The 23,786-nt window shown below is 44.1% G+C and overlaps 1 protein-coding gene across 1 annotated transcript; it reads left to right on the top strand.

Moving 5' to 3' along the window:
* Window positions 1–731: 731 nt before the first annotated feature.
* lrrc47 (leucine rich repeat containing 47) lies at window positions 732–16,486 on the top strand. Its single transcript, XM_055659557.1, has 7 exons — window positions 732–1,329; window positions 5,673–6,122; window positions 6,748–6,864; window positions 7,475–7,590; window positions 9,182–9,284; window positions 10,569–10,658; window positions 14,906–16,486. Exons 1-7 carry the CDS (start codon window positions 769–771, stop codon window positions 15,158–15,160), a joined length of 1,692 nt encoding a protein of 563 aa, XP_055515532.1. The 5' UTR covers window positions 732–768; the 3' UTR covers window positions 15,161–16,486.
* Window positions 16,487–23,786: the final 7,300 nt, after the last annotated feature.

The raw sequence follows: 23,786 nt of genomic DNA, 5'->3' as shown, positions 1-23,786 counted from the left end.
TAGGAGAATGGGGTTAGGCGGGAGAGATAGATCAGCTATGATTAGGGAATTTTCCCCTTATCTTGAGCTTTCGTCCCTTAGTTGGGAGTGAGAAAGTTGGCAACCCTAGCCATGATTGAATGGTTTCGGCCCGAAACATTGCCTATTTCCTTCGCTGCATAGATGCTGCTGCACCCGCTGAGTTTCTCCAGCTTTTTTTTTGTGTACCAGCCGAATAGACTAGATGGGTCTGAAGAAGGGTTTCGGCCCGAAACGTTGCCTATTTCCTTCGCTCCATAGATGCTGCTGCACCCGCTGAGTTTCTCCAGCTTTTTTGTGTAACCTAAGACTAGATGGGTGAAGTGGGCGCATGTGCGCATGTGCGGAGCTCTTCTAGTGTGTGCGCATGCGCAGGACATTACTAGAGTGTGCGCATGCGCGGGACATTTCCGGAGTGCGCATGCGCAGACATTTCGGGAGTGTGCGCATGTGCAAAGTATTTCGGGCGGGGAAAAGCCTGCAGAATCAGCCATGTTTGCCAGACGTTTCTGAGTTTGTGTATTGCAGAAATAAGTTGCTTAAAGCTTAAATAAAGTTAAGTTAATTACAAGTAGTGAAAGTTTCTTTATCTCACAACAATGGGCCTAATGGCCTAATTGTGCTCTCACCCCATGACCTTATGCCCCCCCCCCCCCCCACGCTGATTGTGATTGACGCAGTGCACCGGCGACCACGTGACACCAGGCCGCTTGCCGGTGCCGCGCCTGCGCAGTGTGGTGTGGGTGCGTGATGGCGGCGCCCGAGTGGCCGGAGGTCGGGCTGGCGCTGGCGGAGGGGAGGCGGGAGCTGGTGGTGCGGGGCCCGCGGCCCGAGGGTGACGAGCTCGACCCGCGGCTGTACGGGCTGGCGCCGCTGCTGCAGCACCTGGAGCTGAGCGGCGTGGCTGGGCTGCGGGGGCTGGAGGGCAGCGGCGGGCTGGGCCGCATGCGGGCGTTGCGGAGCCTGGTGCTGAGCGGCGACGGCCTGCGGACTCTGCCGCCGGAGCTGGGGCAGCTCAGCGAGCTGCGGCTGCTCGACGTGTCGGACAACCGCCTGTCCGCCCTGCCCGCCTCCCTCGGCCGCCTGACGCAGCTCAGCAGCCTGAAGGCGAGCGGCAACCAGCTGGAGGCCCTGCCGTCCGAGCTGGCCAACTGCTCCCGCCTCGCCCTCCTCCACCTCTCCGACAACCTGCTGCCGGAGCTCCCTGCCGCCCTGCTCGCCTCCGGACTCATGCTCCTCAGCACCCTCAGCGCCGCCCGCAACCGCATCGAGCGCCTCGGCGACGGCATCTCCGAGCTGCGGGGCCTACGGGTGAGGAGGGGCGGGGAGGGGGAGTGGGCCGGCCACTATCCATCGATCATCACCCCTTCAAACTAGTTATCTGTATAGGAAGGAACTGCAGATGCTGGCTTACACCGAAGATAGACACATAAAAGCTGTAGTAACTCACCTTTCTACAGAGATACTGCCTGACCCGCTCAGTTATTCCAACATTGTGTGTCTGTATCACACTATTTAAATGTCATCCCACTTTCTCACCCACTCCCCGCACATTGGAGGCCATTTCCTATGGGTTTTGACAGAATAGTTCCTGTGGTGCATCTACAGAAATTGATAAGGGCCAATGGAGATGTTTAAGAAGGAACTGCAGATGCTGGAAAAATCGAAGGTAGCCAAAAGTGCTGGAGGAACTCAGCGGGTGCAGCCGCATCTGCGGAGCAAAGGAAATAGGCTACGTTTCGGGCCGAAACCCTTCTTCAGACTGGAGATGTGTTGTATTTCCTTGGTCTTCTTTGGAAGTAGAGACGTTGATGTGTTTTCTTAGCAGTAAAAGCAAGGTGCTGAGATACAATTTTTGAGGGCATTTAGAATTATCATGGAGATTGTTCTGTTGCCTTTCCTCCTTGAATGCACTCTGAGTCAAGAATAATAGAGTTGTGGAGGGAGGGACTGAGTTCCTTCTTGTCTGTCTTTTTGCTTTTTACACTATAGAGAACGCTATTGTCGAGTCTCAAGAGACTGCAGGTGCTGAAATCTTGAGCGAAGCACCAAATGCAGAGAGTCACTCAGCATCTGGGGTGGGAATTGACAGGTGAAGTTTAGGGTCTGATCCAGTCTGCAGAAGGGTCCTGAGCCAAAATGTCACGTCCTTTCCCTCCCTAATGCTGCTTGGCCGTCTAAATTCCTACATCATTTTTGTGTTTTGCATAATACTATAGAGATATTGTCACCATTTTGAATGCTTTTTGTGTTTTTTCAACTTTGTGTTGATAAAATCCACCTCAGAATCTGTAAAAGACCCCGGGATGGGCTGTGAATGGTTGCTGCACCAATACTTCATGACTGGAGACAAAGCTGGACAGATGCAAAGCTGGACAGACAGCACAATGCATGTATCAAACCTAACCCAAAGCAAGAGAAACCTTAACCCAAAGCAAGAGCAAATCAAATACTTTCTACTTAAATTAATCTGCCCAGATGCAGGTATCCACCCAAAATGTTGGCAATTCCTTTCCCCTCCACGAATGCTCCTGGATTCACTGAATTCCTCAGCAATTTTTTTTTTTGCCACAGATGGCAGCATCTGCCTCCCCAAGTGTCTCTAACTTATTAAGATGTTTTTGAGTGGAGCTCCACTATCATGTAAAACTGGCTTCAATGTACCAATAAGTTCTGACACTAAACAAGTATGTAACATTGATTAATTGCTTCACCACAATAATTGTGTGTGGAGTAACATGATGTTATTATAACTGGACAACACACCATTTTTTTCAATGAAAAGGGGCAGCAGGTAGTTCCTAAATGTTAATAAAAAGTAGCAAGTAATTCTTGCTCAAAAACTAGTTCTGCCTTAAGACACCTGTTTCATACAGCCTGAAAACAGGCCCTTTGGCCCAACTTGGCCATGCTGACCAAGATGCCCCCCATCTAAGCTCGTCACATTTTCTTGTGTTTGCTCAATATCCCCCTAACCCTTTTCCACCATATACCTGTCCAAGCATCCTGTAAATGCAGATACAAATTGCTGTAGTAACTCAGCGGGGACAGGTTGCGTCTCTGGAGATAAGGAATGGTTGACGTTTCAGGTTGAGACCCTTCTTCAGATTTACACATCCTTTAAATGCAGTTAGATTTCACTTGTCCTCCAACCTGTATCAGAGATTGAACAGATTTTTGAGTTCCATATCACATTAATGTTAAAGTTTAGTTTATTATTATTGTCACATATACCAAGAAAAGTGATAAGCAATTCAGTCAAGGAAAAGACTATACATGAATACAATCTAGCCCCCCACAAGTATAGATAAAAGTGCAACATTTAGTGCAAGCTTATGTCGGATTAAAGATAATTCAAAAGTCTCCAATGGAAGGTCAGGGCTGCACTCTAGCTGGTGAGGTAGATGGGAGGTCAGATCTACACTCTTAAGGGCCTGTCCCACTTGGTGATTTTTTTCGGCGACTGCCGGCGCCATTGACTGACGTAACAGATCGTTGAAAGATTTTGAACATTTGCGACACTTGAGGCACCGCACGTCAATACGTAGCTACGCCGCATCACGCAGCAACGTTTTCGGTGGCCCGATACATCAGTCAATGATGCCGACAGTCGCCAAAAAAATCGCCAAGTGGGACAGGCCCTTTACTACTAAAAGCGGAATGGTCCTTTTCTCCTTTGTTTTACATACGTTATTGCCCATGAGAAACGGGCAATGTTTTCAGCCATGACTAGCCCTGTTTGTGGTGGAATATATATGGTACCTTCCTATATACTGTTGAAGTGATTGGCAAAAGGTCCATGGTGACGTGATGAGAAACTCCTTCATGAGCTAAGTATAGTATGGAACACAACCTGACAGCGCATGAATGCAGATACCAGTATGGCTTTCACAGTTGGTTTATATAAATGTTTAAAGCCAAAGAATTTGGAGAAAGAGTGGGCGAATGAAACTGCACTGTGCTATCTATATTACTAAAAGTCTGATCTTGGCCACTTACGGCTGAGATTTTTGGCCATCTTACTCAGAGTCCCCGTCCGCTGTGCAGGCCAAGAGGATTTTTCCCATTGATGAAAAATAAAAGAGCTATTAGTATTTAAAAAATGTTGAGATTCTCTCTCCTGAAGGCCACGCCCCTTCCGGAGGGACTATAAAACCCGGAAGTGTGGAGTGCCTCAGTCAGTCTCTGCAAGATGGGGGCGCGAGAGGGTCACGTCTCTCAGTCTGAGCTGTGAATAACACTGAACACATGTCTACTATAGTCTGAGTGGTTTTACTGACCTGTCAGTGCCCTAATGTGGTTTGAAAATATAGTTTGGAAATGCTAAAGCTATGTTGCCTTTCGTTTGGAAATGCTAAAGCTGTGTTGCCTTTGGATTGGAAATGCTAAAAATGTGCTGCCTAATGAAAGTTGCCTTGTCTAATTAAAGTTGCCTTGCCTAATTAAAGTTGCATTGCCTTCTATATAATTAAAAGTCTAATCTTGACCACTTTCTGTTTGCGCTTTATATTGATACGGCTGTGTTTTTTGGCCATCTTACTCAGAGTCCCCTTCTGCTCATCAGGTGCCGAGGATTTTTCCCATCGAAGAAAAATAAAAGAGTTATTAGTGTTTAAAAAATGTTGAGATTCTCTCTCCTGTCAATCACGCCATGAAGGCCATGCCCCTTCTTGTGGGGGGGGAGGAACTATAAAACCCAGAAGTGTGGGCGTGGCTCAGTCTCTGCAAGATGGAGAGGTCACGACTCGCTGTCTTTAGTGGCCTTGCACCCTGCTTGAAATGGTATGAAACTGAACTTGAATTTGGTGGCCTTGCACCCTGCTTGAAGTGGTAATAAACTGCACTTGAATTTGGTGGCCTTGCATGCTGCTTGAAATGGAATTTCAAGGAATAGCCATAAGTCAACTGCCAGCCCACCAGCCGTGAGTGAGTGACCTGCCAGCACAACAGGCTTGAGTGACTGAGCCGCCAGCCTAGGAATCCATTCGGCTCACAAGGTCCATACTAGCCCTCTGGAAACCAGTCCCTTCAGATCATAACACCGATACTAGCACTCCAGAAAGCCCCACCCCCTACTGGCCACCAATATTAAAATTGGAGAGGTGGAATATTGCATTTCGGGGACCAGCCCTGCCGTGTGAAGCTGTAACCCAATGGGTCCCGCTTAGTCTAGTAAAATATAGATTCAGGCTTTGAAATGACTGGCTCCTTTTGTGCTCTCATAATTCTACATATTCTAAGGATCATCCGTACTAGAATCCAATGGGACCCATTCATCATTATCTCTTACTCTAGCCCTCAAGGTGCCTCAACAATACATCCCTCATATACCTTTCCTTCATCAGCCATTTTGTCTCCACTCATCAATGATAAGTGCTCCTTCAGCCTCTTTTTGGTGCTTTTTAGAGCTGTTTTGCAATACTATATCATCCTTCCGCTCTTCTCAAATTCTGCCATCAAATCATCATCTTCAAACTTCTGAAACTCGTACTTTGTTTTTTCCTCCTTGCTTGTAATTTCTGATGCTTTCAACTGCTAGACCTTAATGCCATCATGGATGTGATGGTCCAAATGGCTGCCTCCTGTGTGAAGAATTCTACAGGTGTGCACTTTTTGTACAATAATCACTAAATGCCCCTCCTTTTGTGTTTAAGACTCTGGATCTATCGGACAACTTCCTCTCAGAGATTCCCTGCGAGCTGGCTGACTGTCCCAAGCTGAAAGAAATCAACTTGAAAGGAAATAAGTTCAAAGATAAACGACTGGAGAAAATGGTAAATGGTTGCCAGACTAAATCGATCTTGGACTATCTGAAGGCAGGAGGTCGCGGGAAGGGGAGAGGGAAAACAGAGGGAAGTGAGAAAAATGAGAGCAAGGAGAAAGCGAGGAAGAAAGCTATGAAGAGAGATGATGCTGATGAATCAGATGAGGAGGACCTGAACAAGCTTGTGTTACGAGTGCTGCGTTTTTCAGAAAGTCCTTGCACAGTTCAAGTGAAAGTCACTCCCAATGTCAAGGATGTGAGACCCTACATAGTGTGTTGTATCATAGAAGGAATGCAACTGAGACCAGGAAATGCTTTGAAAAGATTCCTCGTGGCTCAGGTAATATGTCACTCTATTGACTTTAGTTAAATATAAATCACTGTTCTCACATGTAGTTTTCTAACATGCTTAGATTATGTTATTTCTATGCTATTGTATAGTATTTATTTATTTGCTTTTAATGTATCACCATTCACACATACATTTGCATTTTGCTGAAATGTTAGTTTCCAAAAGCAATGAATTGGAATGGAGAAAATGTTTTAAATAATGAAAAAGAAAAAACTATCGGTCCTACAAAAACAAGCTTCAGAAGGTAAAACTATGTTAATTTGTTGTTAATTTATTGCAGTCAATGTTCTGTTCTGTTGTGGAATTGATGAAGAGTGCTCTACAACAGAAGATTCATGCTATTTTTTGGATGCAAAACTGTAAATTATCATGTCTGCCCCTTCTGAATGCCTGTTGTGCCTTAGTGACAAGAATGTTTACAGTGACCGCCTGTGAAAATGCTTGGGATCAGGTCAATTCTTCAAAGGCATTTCATCTCTGATTTAATTCTGTACATGTTTGGAGTTTGTGGGAAATAATTTCCCTGGCACTCCATCTCTCATGCCACACAAAAATTACCTCTGTTTTATGGCCCAGTAGGTAACCCCAAGTCACTTTTCTTCTCCTATCCCAGACCAAATTGCATGATGACATCTGTCTTAAGAGAACATTGGCGACTATTGCTACTCATGATCTGCAGCTGGTGAAAGGACCGCTATTGTATGATGCCAGGCCCTCCCAATCCTTGAAGGTAAATGTGTACATGAGTAAATATTGTTGGTGTATGCACTAGCAAAAATTACATGACTGCAATAAAAACATGTTTGTGAGCCATTCATAAAAATGATGTTGTACATCATGTTCGGCCTGGACGTTGTTTCAGTTGAGTTTATTGTCATGTGTACTGAAGCACAGTAAAAATCTTTTGTTGCGTGCTAACCAGCCAGTGGAAAGACAATACATGATTACAATCGAGTCATTTACAGTGCATAGATACATAATAAGGGACCACAGGGATAAGGGATTGGTCCACATTGTGGACCAAAGAACATGTTTCTGAACTGTACATTTCTGTGTTCTATGTACAATATATACCCCTAAAGATAGTAGATGTGAAAGTGGCATAACATAGAACTAGTACAAATGGGTGATCGACGGATGGCATGATCTCGGTGGGTTAAAGAGTTTCCATGATGTATATTTCAATCAAATCAATAACCAAATCCACCATGGAAGATTTTCCCTTGGCTAAATAAGGTATCTCTAATTGAACTGTCTCAGCCTTGCGCCATCCATGTTTTCTCCACATCTCACCAATACAAAGAAGTTGAATATTCAAGTAATTCCATCTGATCTTTCAGATTACCCCACTTGGAAGGAAGGAGGTGAAGGCGCTTGATCTGGTGCGACAGTTACAGATGGAAGCCGATGAGCAACGGAAGCAGAAAAAGCGGCAAAATGTGTCTGGGCTGCACAAGTCAGTAATAAAATTACATTATTGTGTTACAATTTAATACAAAAATTAATAACATTTTTTGATCAGATAAATATTTTATATTATTTTGATCAAATATGAATCCAATATGCTCATGTACTAAAATTGCTGTTGCCGACAGTTTCTGGGTGTGATGAGGTTGAACTCTGGTGTTGCTGTCAATTAAGCCACAGCCTCTGTGTTCTTCACTGTGTTCCCAATGGACCTTTAGTTTCCCACTTGGATGATAATTCTCATCTAAGCACTATTTATATCAACAGGATTAGCACAGACCAATTATTTTCTCTCTTGATCATCTAAATTCATAACTTATAGGAGCAGAATTAGGCCATTCCACCATTCGATTGTTGTAGATCTACCTTTCCCCCTCAACCCCATTCTCCTGCCTTCTCCCCATAACCCCTGTCATCCTCTAATATGTGCCCTCCTGGTAATGAGTGATCTGTCCTGACACTAACCTAACTAAGAGCCAATCAAACCCAGTGCAAATATCGAACATAGAAAGGTGCAGTACAGGAACATGTCCTTCGGCCCACAATGTCCAGGCTGAATGTGATGCCAAAATAAACAAATCATCTGCCTGCACGTGATACATATCCCTGCATTCCCGACATATCCATGTGCTTATCTAAAGGCCCTTTGTGTAGATTCCATGGTCCTTTTGTTTTAGTTTAGAGATATAGCACGGAAACAGACCCTTCGGCCCACAGTCTGCGCCGACCTATGTTATCCTACATAAACTAGGGACAATTTACATTTATACAAACCCATTAACCTACAAACCTGTATGTCTTTTGAGTGTGTGAGGAAACTGAAGTTCTCAATGAAAACCTAAGGAAGAACGTACAAACTCCGTACAGACAGCATCTGACAGAACCTGGGTCCCTGGCACTGAAAGAGCTGTAAGGCAGCAACTCTACCACTGCTCCACCGAAGAAGAGTGGGGGATTCTCAGTATCTTGACAACATGATTTTTCCCTCAATCAACACCACTAACAGATCATGTGGTCATTGTAATGGATTCATTATAATAGAAACACAAATTATTACAACATGGTCATGAACTTGAATTGTTTTCTCTGGAGCATCAGAAGCTGAAGAGAGAACTGATAGAATAGAAGTATGTAAAATTGAAAGGTATAGGGTAGACAGCCAGAATTTTTCTCCCAGGGTCGAAATATCAAAGACAGGTGAGTGGGGCAAGTTTTTTTTCAGTGGAGTATGTTTGGAATGAGTTACCGAGAGTGGTGTCGAAACAACTACAACAGTGGCATTTAAGAAGCGGGCACAGGGTTATGCAGGGAATTGAGTTATAGGGTTAACGTGCAGGCAGAAGAGATTAGTGTAATATAGCACTGGATAGTGTGGACCTTTGTGGGCCCTTTTTCGGTGCTGTACCATTCTATGTAACCTTGATGTGCTAGCTAGTCTAAAATGCTTTGGAGATTCCCGATCATGACAGATAATTAATAAAATAGTCTTTTTATTCATTCTCCCATGTGTTCACACGTTATGTTGGTGTATAAAACCTGCGGCAGACTGTATTTTACCTGCACTGTTCTTTGTTTTCCAGATATCTCCAGTTACTCAATGGGAAAGAGAATTTTCCCTGTTTGGTCGATGCGGAAGATTGTGTCATTTCTTTCCCGCCAATCACAAACAGTGAAAAAACTAAGGTACTTCCCTGGAAATGGCCTATAATCCGTGTAACTCTGCAGTGAGAGTTGAAGTGGTCTGCTTTTTATCTTATTGAAACTCCACATTCTTGGAATCCCAGCAAGAAATTAACTTGATTCATTCCAAATAAATTGGACTGACATTTTCTCTATCGACAGTGCCATAGATTCTTGATTAGTATGGGTGTCAGAGGTAATGGGGAGAAGGCAGGAGAGTGGGGGTTAGGAGGGAGAGATAGATCAGCCACGATTGAATGGTGGAGTAGACTTGATGGGCCGAATGGCCTAATTCTTTCCTTTCCCATATGATCAGAGTGCAGTGGCACCAAAGGTCAGTATCAAATCTGGGTCTCTAGCGCTGTGAGGCAGCAGATCTTCCAGCTGCGCCACCCTGTGGTTAATATGAGAAATGTAGAAGTTCCCATAGTCCTCCGGCAACCTGCAAATTCCCACTGTACTTTTAACTGGCGTATCCACAGTTGCCAGGAACTTAAGCTTTGGAAATTCCTCTCAAAACATTCCGCTTTGTCTTTAGTCTCTCTTTTTCTTTGTCACCTGTCAGAGGAGACCATCTCTCCTCAGTTTAGCTTAGAGATACAGTGTGAAAACAGGCCCTTCGGCCCAACGATCACTCGTTCACTAGTTCCATGTCCTACACGCTAGGGGACAATTTACAGAAACCAATTAACCCGCAAATCTGCATGCGTTTGGCACGTGGGAGGAAACCGGAGCACCTGGAGAAAACTCACGCAGCCACAGGGAGAACGTACAAATTCAGTACAGACGGCATCCGCAATCAGGATCGAACCCGGGTCTCATATAGGGCGACAAAAACTGGGCACTAAACTTCGTCTGTCTGATTATCTGAGGCAACACAATGTTTCTGATTAATGGGTTTAATCTAGTGGGAATTGTTCATTAGATTCCTTCATGATGTACAGCAGGATATCGATCACCAGAAAAATGGGCATCAAAATGGCGAATAAAGTTTAATCCAAGTGTGAGGTGCTACATTTTGGGAAGTGGAATGTAAAGGGAAAGTATACTATTAATGGCAAGCCGCAGGAAGAGCAAAGTCCCTAAATCTTAGGATGCTGCCAATGATCATAATTCTGGCCGACTATTTTTCCAAAAACAACAGTATAAAATGTTGGGAAAGCACGGCATATTAATTAGTGCCTGCAATAAGATTAAAGTCTTCGTTGCACGAACTTCCCTCAGCACATTGTTTTCCTCGTGCTGTTTTGTTGTTCGCATTACTCCCATTATGTTTTCATTTTTTAGATTAAAAAAACCACAAGTCAGCTGTTCGTGGAAGTGACCAGTTCTGCCAATCTGCAGGCTTGCAAAGAAGTGATGGACAGCTTGATTATGGTGAGTCACTCAAACTCTCCTCCTGCCTTTGTTTGTTCTGTTGGATTTTTCTTTGTCATCCTGTTGCCACTGGATACATATTGAGTCCATACTTCTCCTCGATGGTGTGAAGTAGTTTCACCTTTGTTGGACTAAGAATATTTGCTGGTTGAATCTGATCTCATCTTTTGTCAAAACTTAACTGAGGCTTCTTTAGGAACTTTCAATCGACACAGTTTCAAATGCACGATGTGGATAAACTTTTCATTGCCCCTTATCTTTCTTTAACGTATCATCAAGACAATAAATAAATGCTATTCTATGTTGTAGACATTTGTTTGATTATTAGCTTCCCTTCCAAGTGTAATGGTTTAGTAGGCACAATATACTTAAAATATTATTCTGAGTAGGGACTCTTTCTTGGCAAGAAAAACACTTATTGAATAACTTGCTGGGGAATTCCACTCATGGAATCCAAGGAGCCGTCATCCATGGTTCTGCTGTTATTAGAGAAGTGGATCTGTTAGCGATTGGTGTCATGGTGCGGTGAATCTGTTGGTTGGTAGGGTTTTAGACAATTGCTGCTCTGAAGCTTCTGCTGTTTCCAGCCGTCTTGAAATTGACCAAAATCAATAAATTGACAAAAAGTTGACATTTTCAAACACTAAAAAAAATATTTCTAATTGCATTTTATGTAATGTCTCAGAATAAAATGTTTACTGTCTACTGATTTCGTTAACTAATCATTTTTCTTAATTATTGATTTTAATGTTTTTGAGAGTTTTTGGCAGCAGTGGTAGTAAAAGCATTGGTTGTAGTCTTTTAGAATTCCAGGTGTTTGGAAGACCCACGTCGAGTATCTTTCCCAGAATGGGAGAGAAAGAAGGTAATGAACTAAGGCCCATTAATCAACAAAATGGACATTAAAATATGCCCAGGCCCATTATTAGGCAAATGCTGATAGGGAATTTTGAAAATCATTATAATCACTGGTTTAGTTTTTGAAAGGAAAATTGTATTTGACATTTATTACAGAACTTTGAAGGCTCAGGGAATTAATAGAAATAATTGATTTGCTTTTCCAAAATATATTTGATATGAAACAATGTTAAACGTAACTGGAGACACAAGGAATTGCAAGTGCTGGGATCTTGAGCAAAACAAAGTGCCGGAGGAACTTCAGCAGATCAGGCAGCATCTTTAGAAGGAATGGGTCGGGGACATTTCTGGTTGGGACCCTTCTTCGGAAATGTTACTATAGAAGATGAGGAGTACTGGTAATGAGAGGAATATTTTGACATGGATGGAGAATTGATAAACTGGCAGAAAATTAAGGAATGGAGGCCAAGTATGAAGAGGTCATTGTTGAAATGTGTGGTATACTATAGTGTTCAATGCAAGGGCCAAATCATTTACAAATTATATTAAATTACCTAGATGAGGGATTTGAATGAACAGTATCAAAGTTTATTGATGATCCAAAGACAATTAGAAAGTTAGTTGCAAGCTATTTATAAACAAAAATACTTCAATAGAATGAAGGTTGGATGAGTGGGCAAAATGTTACCCAATTTGGTGGGAAGAACAGAAACCTGAATTCGCTGAAGAAATACGAGGCTGTTAAATGCTGTGGTTTCGAGAGGTCAGATGTTACTGGATGAAAACCCAAATGTTAGCATGCAGCCATGGTGAGTACTCAGCTAGGCAGGTGGAATTAATTGACTGAAAGATACAACATGAAAATAAGCCATCTAGCCCACCATGTTCACACTAGTTCTATGTTATCCCACTTTCACATCCATTCACTACACACTAGGGGCAATTTACGGAGGTCAGTTATCCTACAAACCCGCATGTCATTGGAATTGGGGAGGAAACCGGAGTACCAGGAGAAAATACAGTTTCACGAAGAACATGCAAACTCCACACGGACAGCACACAAGACCAGGATCAAACCCTGGTCTCTGGCACTGTGAGGCAGCAACTCTCAGCTGCACCATTTTGGAATGTTGGCATTTGTATAAGGATAAGGAAATCTTGCTCCAGCTGCATAGTTTTGATGTGACCACACATGGAATTTGTTTGCAGTTTTGGATTACTTATTTGAGGAAGAACATTCCCCGAGAGGCAGTTCCACAAAGCTAGATGGTTCTGGGTTGTCCCACGGGGAAAGATTTAGTCGAGTAGCCCTAAACAAACTCAATTCAGAAGAATGTGAGGTGATGTGATAAAAATGTGTACGGTTCGGAGGTGGTCGATGGCCTTCAAGTAACAGAAATAATTATCCTTGATGCAAACACGTGGAAGCATTTTAACAAAATGGAAGGTAATTGGATACCCTTCCGTGACATGCTGACAAAGTCTTGGTAGAATTTAATCTAATACTACTTATAAGCAGCTTTTCATTGTATAATGGGCGTATCTGCTGGGGCGAGAAATTCTACCCCTTTGTAATTCTTGCCTGTTAATAATTGGTATTGTTTGGTTTTTAAACAGTATATGGGATTTGTTTGGTCTGAGTTGTGAGTGCTTTGTGGCACAACTATATAAATATTAGGCCATCTTTTGCAAACCGCACAATAGCATTGTTGAAATAATGACTATGTTCTTGGAAAATCTACCTGTTGTGGTTTATGTGTCTGGTATCAGGAGCATGAAATCAAAACACCGAGCAGTGTTTCACAGCTGTTGGTTTTTGCACTGAGTGTTCATACCCCTAGGTCAGATATTGGTGCAGTATCACTGTGATCTGGGATATATCCTGCAATACTGCTCCAGACTGAATCCTCCCTCCTTCAGACCTCTGGATTCAAGCTCCATGCTGCTACGGGTTTTACACAATGATTGTGAACTCATCCGAGTTAGAATGAATGGTGTTCTATTTGATTTTATGCCGTGTGATTATGCAGCACAAAGAGAGGCCATTCAGCCCAGCATATTCATGCCAAAATGTTCAACTAGTTTTAAAGTCTCAGTGCATAGGTAATGGAACTTCAAGTACATATCCTCTACCGTTTCTAATGAATACGTTTATAAACAGTGTGTTCAAAATTATTTTGCATATTATTTCCTTAATTGTCCTCAACGTTTTGTTACTATGTACAATCCTTGTCCATTGGTATTTGACCTCTCAGCTGAAGGAATTAGATTCCTTCTGTCAGCATTGAATTCACTCCCACCCCTCAAGCTTAATGTTATAACTTGATTAAGCCTCCCTGCTTTGTTCCAAGTAAAACAACCCCAGCTTTGTCAGTCTCCCTTCATAATTGTTATCATTTGGTGCAAGCAGTAACCTGGAGACTCTTCCTTTCCTGCTCTATTGTTCTATCAAATCTCTCCCGTGGCGTAGTGAGCAAAATGGGATTTATTTCTCAAACTGTGGCCTAGCTGATGCTTGTTAAAGTTATAACATTATCTCCCTTCTCCCGTAATCAATAGCCCAAGCTATAGGGAGAGGTTGAGAAGGCTTAGACTTCCTTGGAGCACAGAAGCCTGAGGGGAATGATCTTTTCGAGGTGTGTAAAACCATGAGGGAAATAAATAGCATGAATGCAGTCTTTTTCCCGGGGGAGGGGAATCTAGAGCTGGAGGAGCAAAGGTTTATGATGAGGGGAAAGATTTCACAAGAACCCGAGGGGAAACCTTTCAAACAGATGGATGTGGGTATATTGAACATGCCATCAGAGGAAGTAGTTGAGGAACAACTTTCAAAAGATTGTTTGACAACTACCTGGTTTGGAAGAATATGGGCCAAGTTGGAAATGGGACTAGCTTAGATGGGGCATCTTATTCAACATGGCCAAGGGGCTCGTTTCCAAGCTGCATGACTCTGTACTAAAGGCTTTTTAACCATCCTGTTCAGTTGTCCAGATGCCCCTCACATCTCCTTAAAACTTTGCCCCTCTCACCTTAAAGCTAAGCCCTCTGATCTTTGACGTTTCCAACCAGGGGGGAAATGTTCTCAAGTTAGCCAGGGTGTCTGGGGGAGATATTGTTGACTGTCCCTGCAGCCGGACAAAAATCTACAGGTTTTACACCACATTTCATACTATGAGTTAATGCCTTCTGTTTCTGAATCCATCTCTGGTTTATTAAATGATTGTGTAAAACAATAGCGATGTTTACTTGTGTTGTATTTTGGTTGCCTGAATGAATGAGACGGTACATCGTGGAAGAGGCTTGAAAGCTCCAGAATTGATCAGTGAGCTGAACAGAATGGCCACATTTTATGCAAACAACCATAAAGCTTGTTTTATTTTTAAATACAGCGAATGGCCGAATTGAACAAGTTCACAGTCGAAAATCAAGAACAGGAGATTGTATCCGGTGACGAGGCTGAAGAGGCGAGCGAAGTAACTGTAGTTCCAGACCCTGCGGTCGATCAGACCGTGACTCAGGCAGCCACATCTGAACTGATCGTGAAGCAAGTGCGGGTTGTTGATGTGGATGGGAACTTGAAGGTGGTTTACCCAGCCAAGACTGACCTGAACCTGAATGTCGATTGTGTGACCATTATCCGATAGCCCCACACAAAACCTCTCGGAAGAGGCGTTAAACAACTCCTCATCTGGCGTCCCAAGTGGACTAAATATCCCCCGGGAATTGTTTCAAAAAGCAGCGAGGAGTTTTTCCCGGTGACCTGACCAATATTTGACCCTCAGTTAACATTTCTGAAAAGACTGATCATTTGCTCATTATGTTGTTGGTGTTTGGCTTGCTATGAGAAATTATTCATGGTGCTTCATCCATTGCAACTGTGTCCACACAAAAAAGGTATCTACTTGGCGGTGGAGAGCTTTGTAGTGAAAGGGGCAAAGTGTTTTTTTTCCTTTGCCCCTTTTGTGGCAAAAAAGTAAATATTGCCCTTTCCATTGAAGCCCAAGTCTGGTATTGAATCAAAGAAACCATCTTTGAAAATTTAAAGAGAAGCTTGCACTTTTTTTTGTTTTCCCTATTTGTGCTTCAGCACCTGTTTTTTCTTTCCTGAAGGTGCAGCGATTGGCTGGAATATAATTCCAGAAGCTGATGGTACATTGCCCGAGTGTCCAGTGTTCATCCAGGACTGTAATGCAACTGAATGAGAGTTGAGCAAACTATCCTGCAGCAGGACCCTCTCCTCTCTCTAGAAGATGCACGTGAGCTGAGGTGCATGTTAGGATAGAGGGGCCTGCAGTCTATATCACAGCATGCATTTGTACCCTGTAGGGGTAAGGAAGGAAGGAGGGAGGGAGGGAATAGAAATGAAACCATTAATACAATGTCTCAAAACAGTTACTTATCCAGAAAATATTCTGTGAGCAGTGATTAAGTGCAGTATTTTGAACAAAAAATTATATTCCAATTTAGCCTGCCGTTTGTGAATTTAAAAAAAAACTTCACTCCTTTAGTTCATTGCAGGGATTTGGAACAGCAAGCAATCTGAGTTCAACAGCATCTGTGAAGGTAAATGGACAGAACGCTTTGGTCAGGCCTTTATCTGGACCTGACCTTGGGTGTCGACTGTCAATTTCCCCCCGCACAGATATTGTTTGATCTGCTGAGTTCTCCAACAGATTGGTTCCTCCAGAGTCCAATATCTGAAGTCTCTTGCATCTCCATTGCAGGGACTTGTCGCAAATGGTGCTTTGCAAATTGCCTTTCGGCTGAGCTGTGCCAATAGTCTTGCACTCTTGTATTTGAGGATGTCAGGTGTAGACTATGAAGAAGCAGGTTCACAGAGGACAAGTGGTCCATGGGAGGGCAAAGCTACGTGTGTAGAGATGCCTGTGTAAAAATGAATCAATTTTGGTGGATGTTATGAGATGGCATTAAGTAACATCTGAAATAAAACTAGCCTCATTGGTAAATTATGTCTTGAGTAGTCTGTACAATCTGTTATCAAACTGACTGAATTTATTTTAAACTGTAAATGCTGGAAATCTGAAATAAGAGAAAATGCTGGTAGTTCAGGCAGCATCTGTGGAAAGAGAAACCGTTTCAGGTCCTTGACCCTTCTAAACTGACTGACTGGGTGGTACACTGGCATATCCCTATATCTGTGATATATCCACCATTGCCACAGTACAGTTTACTTGGCATGGAAGTGCCTGGGCCCTTGCGCATGCTCCCACCATTTGACAAGGTCATGGGTAATTCTAATCCTTGTTCCAACCCATGTCGATCCAAAATTACAAAGCTTGCACCCCAAGATTTTCCCAAAGTTGCCACAGGTTGGGCAATGAGTCCTGAAGGCAGACCCTGGGTTTCTGTTGTTTTTACTGGTTTTTGGGGTGGTTCAGCTGCAGAGTTGCTGCCTTACCGCGCCAGAGACCTATGTTCGATTCTGACTATGGGTGCTGTCTGTACGGAGTTTGTACATTCTACCTGTGACCACAAGGGCTTTCTCTGGGTGCTTTGATTTTGTCCCACACTCCAAAGACATGTAGGTTAATGGGCTTAAGTAAAAAAATTATAAACTGTTCTTGGTGTGTAGGATAGTGCTAGTGTATGGGGATCGCTGGTCAGCGTGGACTGGGTGGGCCCGCCTCTTTCCATGCTGTATCTCAAGTCTAAAGATCCTCAACTGGCAGGAAATGAATGAGGCTCCCTGACTTTGTAGATGGGATTGGTGAACTGAAGGGTCTTGCTGCCTTGGCTGGGGACTCTCGTTGCAGTTTGCTTTGGATAGGTTCCATAGTCAGACCAAAATCTTTATAATTCTGTTCTCTTTAATTTGATCTCTTATTTGCAGAGCCTTGTATTACAGGCGTTGCTATCTGATAACAGCTAGACTTTTATTTGATATGCTGCAATATTGCCAGAGGCAGATTAAGCTCTCGGTCACCATGACAAACCCTAGCAAAGCAGCAGCTAATTTGGACAATCTCCCAAGGCCCAGCAATTTGTAGTGTTGAATTACAAGGAAACAGTGAAGCACGAATCACCTATTCACCCATTATGGGCAGCACATTGGCACAGTTGGTAGAGCTGCTAACTTACAGCGCCAGAAACCAAGTTCAATCCTGACGTTGGATGCTGTTTGTGTGGAGTTTACAGGTTAATTGGCCACTGTAAATTGCCCTGAGTGGGTAGGGGGTGGATGTGAAACTGGGATAATTGAAATAGTGTGAACGGGTGGGTGATTGATAGTGGGTTTGGACTCGGGCCAAAGGGCCTGTTTCCGTGCTCTTTCTCTAAAGTGAACCATTCGGCCTAACAGTTGCATGTTGTCCATGTGAGCAATGTTCCAAATCTGTGTTCCCATTCCTTTCATTACCCTTCCCTTCAACAAGCCGTTCCAACAGGTGAAACCTCATTCAGACTCCGCACCCGCTGGATGAAGCATTCTTCACATTCCTCTCTGCATTGGTGCCTTGATAAATCGCCGGTCCTTTGGTTTCGAGAACCTTCTGATAATCTTGCTGCCCGTTGCAATCTTCCACCTTCCATCTCAAAACTCCATGGAAATCCCACAGTTGGTTTGGGGAGAGACCTGGAAGAATATAAAATTGAGAAGCATAAAGGAGGTAGACAGAACCATTACCAGGATGGAAATTCCACAACTGGAGGGCAGCTTTAAGGTCAGTGCTGGACTGATTAATGTGGAAGGCCCTTGTAATTCAGACGTTTGATTATATTTTTTGGGAATCAACTTTTTTTTTAAATAGAAGGGAGTGAAAAGAATTCTGAGTTAATTTTACCTGTATGGACAGAGATGAGAAGCCAATATTTCATCCTAAGGCTGGTGAATTTTTAGAATCCTCTACCCTGTCATTGAGTATGTTTAAGTCAAAGTTTAATAGATTTTTTTTCATTTAATAAATTGAGAGATATGGAGTGTGTGTCGGTAAAAGATGTGGTGTGGAAGATCCCGAGACCGGGTTTAAGCCGCGCCAGGCGATGAAAGGCCCTGTGAACGGGCCAATTCAAACCCCACGATTCGGGGCGGACGAAGCTGCTGTTGCTGGAGTTTGAAGTCGGTCATCAACCAGGTCAGCTCCCGATGTTACCCCCCGATGTTACGGCTGAAGCCTCGCGCACGTGTGTATGTGTGTGTGCGCGTGTGGCCACCAAGGAATTGTGTCCGCCCGCCATGTTTTGATATCGATTTATGCGCCGCCTCAGTGTATATAGTCACAGATCGCCAGTTTGTACTTTGCTGATGAGAAGTTGTGTGGTTTAGGGTAAATTTCAGGTTTATTCCCGAGTGGGTGGGGAAATGAGTGTAGTCCCTGATGCAGATGCAGTGTGACTCTAGCCCTAGATGGTGACCTCAGTACCCTGCTTTGGTCTCGACTATAACCCAGTTGTCACTTCTCCCTCTGTCTTCATAAGTTAGAGTAGAATTAGTCCATTCAGCCCATTGAGTCTACTCCGCCATTCAATCATGGCTGATCTTCCTTTGACACCCTTATTGATCAAGTACCTGCCGATCTCTGCTTTAAAAGTACCCAAAGAATTGCCTCCACAGCCAACTGTGGCAGGTCCCTCCCCTGTATCCTGCACTTCAAAGCAAGTTAGTTGATCCATGCTCTGTGAGGTGTTTTGAATGGGAAGCGATGGCTGCTATACACAATGCAGCTGTTCGTACTGGTGCTTGATCATCCAAAGTCAGACGTTGTGACTCCTCACTGATACTGTCATCTAGAACTAATTCTACATCTCCCCAGCTCAATAAGTGTACACCCGTCTCCTTGAATTACTTTCTTTCAGTGACCTTGGAAGGCCTAACCCTGTGGTTGGCTACTCAAGTGTTGCACTATTTGCAGGAATTTCTGCCAAGTGATTGCTGGCAGGAAATCTTTGGTTGCCATCCATTTAAATTAATGGAGTAATTAAACCATGGCACCGTTTCCTGTAGCTGATGCATTCCAGACTCACTCAGCTGTGGAACAGCCCTCGGAATTGTTCACAGTTCCCTGGCGGCTAGTCAGTTCACGGCCATGGGCAGGGCAGGGCAGGCAGTGATATCATAAGCCAAACGTGGTGTTAAACTAACTGCAGTTCAGTTTGGAGAAACTCCATGGAAACGGGCCATTCGGCCCACCGAGTCCATGCCGACCCATTCCCGCTAGTTCTATTTTATCGCGGTTCCGCATCCACTCCCTACACGCTAAGGGGAAATTTACAGAGGCCAATTAACTTACAAACACTCACGTCTTTGGGATGTGGGAAGTAACCGGAAGAAACTTACACGGTTACAGGGAGAACGTGCAAACCCCACATGGACAGCATCCGAGGTCAGGACCGAACCCAGGTCTTGGGCGCTGTGAGGCAGCAGCTCTACCAGCTGAACTGCTGTGCTGCCTTATTTAATAATTTGTGTTCTCAAAGATCCACTGACTGGTGGATGTGCTCCTCCTGCTCACTCATTGATTATAAAGTCATACAGTACAGAAACAGGCCCTTCAGCACAACTTGTCCATGCCGACCAAGATGCCCCATCAAAGCTAGTCCCATTTGCCTGCGTTTGGCCCTAACCCCCAAAATTCTGTCCCATTATCCCTCAGCATCCTCCCTTGTCTGCACCGTAATTGCAATACCAATGTGTGAGTTTGCAGTTCCAGCGGACCTCTTGTAGCATGGGCCATCTCATCCTAGTAGTGTCCAATAACCCGTTGGTCAAGTGTACCAAGATACAGTGAATTTTGCGTGCTTTCCAAGCTCATCATATCATACATGATTACAACAGATACAGTCATCCAAAAGAGAACATAAACAGCTGCTCTCATTTACAAGCTGCTTTCCTAATTTATTCACTGGTCCTCGCAGTTATGTTCCGTTCCCCCACCTACACTTCTCCGCGGTTTTAATTCACTAGAACTTGCTTTATCGTCAGTTTAATTATTTGCTGCAGCATATTTTCTATTAATTAATTTCCTCTTGTGGTTAGAGTCTAGAAATTATTGATTCACCACTGCCTACTTTAGTTCTAATATCTTTAGAAAATAATAATTAATTGATTGAGTCTCAAAATGCTCAACACATTCCAAGACAAGGTTAGTCACAATCACCCTTAATCCCAGGGTAGAAATGCCAAAGACTAGAGGGTATGGCTTTAAGGTGAGGGGCCATAGTTTAAAGGAGACGTGTGAGGCAGGTTTTTTTTTACGCTGGATGGTGGGTGCCTGGAATGCGCTGCCAGGTTTAGTGGTGGAGGCACGGGATAATGATGTTTAAGAGGCTTTAGGACAAGCGCATGGATATGCAGGGAATGGAGGAATGTGGATCATGTGCAAGTAGAGGGGATTAGTTGGCATCATGTTTGGCACAGCATCGTGGGCCTTCAGTGCTGCACTGCGCCATCTTGAACCAGCTGTGTCTAAAAATGGATTCCCTTCCCCACCAGGCGCAGTAACTGTAATGTTTACCATCTCCAAACGACCCTGCAGTTGCTCACCCAGACCCTAGTCCTGTGACCTCCACCAGCAAGAAGGAAAGGGCAGTAGGTGCGTGGGTTCACCACAGGTTTCCCTTCACCAAACATGACCCTGATTTGGAAATATGGTGTCATTGTTGCTTGTTTCTAAATCCCAGCACTCCCTTGTCAACAGTGCAGTGAGAGCAGCACACCAGGATTGTGGCAGATCAAGAAGACACCTCATCACTAGGACGGCATGATGGCGCTGTGGTAGAGTTGCTGCCTTACAGCGCCAGAGCCCAGGGTTCGACCCTGACTACGGGTGCTGTCTGTACGGAGTTTGCATGTTTTCCCCGGGTGCTGCGGTCTGCTCCCACGCTCCAAGGATGTACCGGTTTGTAGGTTAATTTGGCTTCTGCAAATTGTAAATTGCCCCTTGTGTGTAGGATCACGTTTATGTATGGGGTTCGCTGATCAGCGTGCACTCAGAGGGCCCAAGGGCCCGATTCCATGCTGGAACTCTAAACTACCCTCTGAAGGGCAATAAATGTTGCCAGCGATGGCCATGCCCCAACAATGAAGGTATTATTCATGCAATACTGCTCCTTACTGTATTTTGCCATTTGTCACTTCATCTGTGAGTTTATTGATCCTACAATGATGTGGCAGTTTGGATTCAGAACCAGTTTGTCCGTAAGAACTGAGGGTATTGGTGGATGGGTGTTAATCTGGCTGGAGGTCTGTGACAGATCTCTGGAGTTCTGTGGGGATCTATGCTGGGTCATCTGTTGTGTGATATATATGTGACTTGGATGTAAAGATGGATGGGTTAGCTGGTATGTTTACAAACACCACAAATTGGTGGAGGTGTGGACAGTAAGGAGGGCTGCCAAAGGATCCAGTGGGATTTCGATCAGCGACGGAAATGGGTGGAGAAATGGTGGATGGAGTTTAATCCGAGCAAGTGTCAGGTCTTGCTCTTTTGTAGGTCGAAGGTAAGGGGAAAGTGTAGTTAATGGCAAAACCTTTAACAGCATTGAGTTTCAGAAGGATCTTGGGGACCAAATGCATAGCCTCCTGAAAGAAGCAGTGCAAGTGGTAGAGAGGCATATGGAATGCTTGTCTTCATAGGTCAGTGCTTTGAATGTAAGTTATGAAGCCACATTGCAGCTTTATAAAACTATGGTCAGGCAGGATTGCAATGTTGGTGGCCCTTTTACAATCTGGGTGTGGAGGCTTGAGAGGGTGCAGAAGCACTTTACCAGAATGCTGCCTGGATTAGAGAGTATTAGCCACGAGGAGAGGTTGGATTGTTTTCTATGAAATGTCAGAGGTTAAGAGGGGATCTGATAGATTGTTATAAAATAAAGAGAGGCATAGATAATATAGACAGTCAGAACCTTTTCCCAGGGTGGAAATGTCAAAAACTTGAGGGCACAGCATTAAGGTCAGAGGGGCACGTTTTGTTTACACAGAGGGTGGTGGCGGATGCAATAGTGGTGCTTAAGAAGAGTTTTCATAGGCACATGGATATGCAAGGAATGTAGGGATATGGATCACGTGCAGGTTGAGGAGACAGCATGGTCGGTCAGACATTGTGGGCTGAAGGGCCTGCCCTCTGAATGTACTGTTCTATATTCTGTATTCCTCCTCGCACATTGCTTCCATCTGTGACACTGGTAGTTTCACAATTTCACTAAATTAGTTTATTCCCACAAAACATATTTCACTGTCCCATAGGAGGACTTGTTGATATTCCCAAAAATTACTTCAATTCACAGTTTGCAAATAATCTGATAGCGGTGAGAGAGGAAATTGAATGACCAATAAATTGGTCGGCAGCCTGGTCCGTTGTTTTACTCCACATCTGACATCCTAACCATCTCCTCCTGTGAACAAAGGAAATCATGTCCTCGTGGACTTTTCATCCACCTCATGCCAGCTGGCTTTGGACCTTCCACAAACTAATTACATTCTCATCCAAACCAGTGAATAGATAAAATCCATGTGCTTACAACTTTCGTTCAGAGATGCAGCTCGGAAATAGGCCCTTCGGCCCATCAAGTCTGCGCTGACCAGCGCTTCCTGCACACTAACACTGTCCTACACATTAGGGAAAATTTACAATTTTACCAAAGCCAATTAGCCTACAAACCTGTATGTCTTTGGAGTGTGGGAGGAAACCGAAGTACCTGGAGAAAACCTATGCGGGTACAAACTCCGTACGGACAGCACCCATAGTCAGGATCGAACCCAGGTCTCTGGTGCTGTGAGGCAGCAACTTCACCGCTGCGCCACCGTGCCACCTTATGAGCAGATCTTGGCTATCCCTTGAAGTTTAGCAAGAGCCCTGTACTGTGAATGCTACCACTCAGACTTTCTCTGGACTGATTTAAAAAAAAGAGGCCTGCTCACAATACAGCACAGGAACAGGCCCTTTGGCCCACAATGTCCATGCTGAACATGATGCCGTTAAACTAATCTCTGCCTGCACGTGATCCATATACCTCCATTTCCTACATATCCATGTCCCTGTCTAAAAGCCTCTTAATTACCATGAATGTATCTGCCTCCACCGCCACCCCTGGCAGTGCGTTCCAGGCACCCACCGCCCCGTCCCCTGGGGAAACAATTTGTCACGCACACCTTCAAACGTTCTCCCCCTGACCTCCAGGTTCAACCGTAACTTCCAGGTTCAGGAACAGCTTCTTCCCTACAGCCATCAGGCTATTAAACATAACAACGAAAAAGCTCTGAGCTCTGAACGGCAAAAGAGTATATTATTATGCATTTCGTTGTCTCTGTACTGT

This window comes from Leucoraja erinacea, chromosome 30 (genome assembly GCF_028641065.1).
Source record: "Leucoraja erinacea ecotype New England chromosome 30, Leri_hhj_1, whole genome shotgun sequence".
Lineage (NCBI taxonomy): Eukaryota > Metazoa > Chordata > Chondrichthyes > Rajiformes > Rajidae > Leucoraja > Leucoraja erinaceus.
Note: the sequence above shows the minus strand (reverse complement) of the source record. Positions and strands in the feature narration are given on the sequence as shown.

Excerpts from the sequence above, each read along its gene's own strand:
- lrrc47 (XM_055659557.1), top strand. The coding sequence starts at position 769 with ATGGCGGCGCCCGAGTGGCCGGAGGTCGGGCTGGCGCTGGCGGAGGGG. Across the intron at positions 1,330-5,672 it reads CCGAGCTGCGGGGCCTACGG|ACTCTGGATCTATCGGACAA; the intron begins GTGAGGAGGGGC and ends TTTGTGTTTAAG. Across the intron at positions 6,123-6,747 it reads AAAGATTCCTCGTGGCTCAG|ACCAAATTGCATGATGACAT; the intron begins GTAATATGTCAC and ends CTCCTATCCCAG.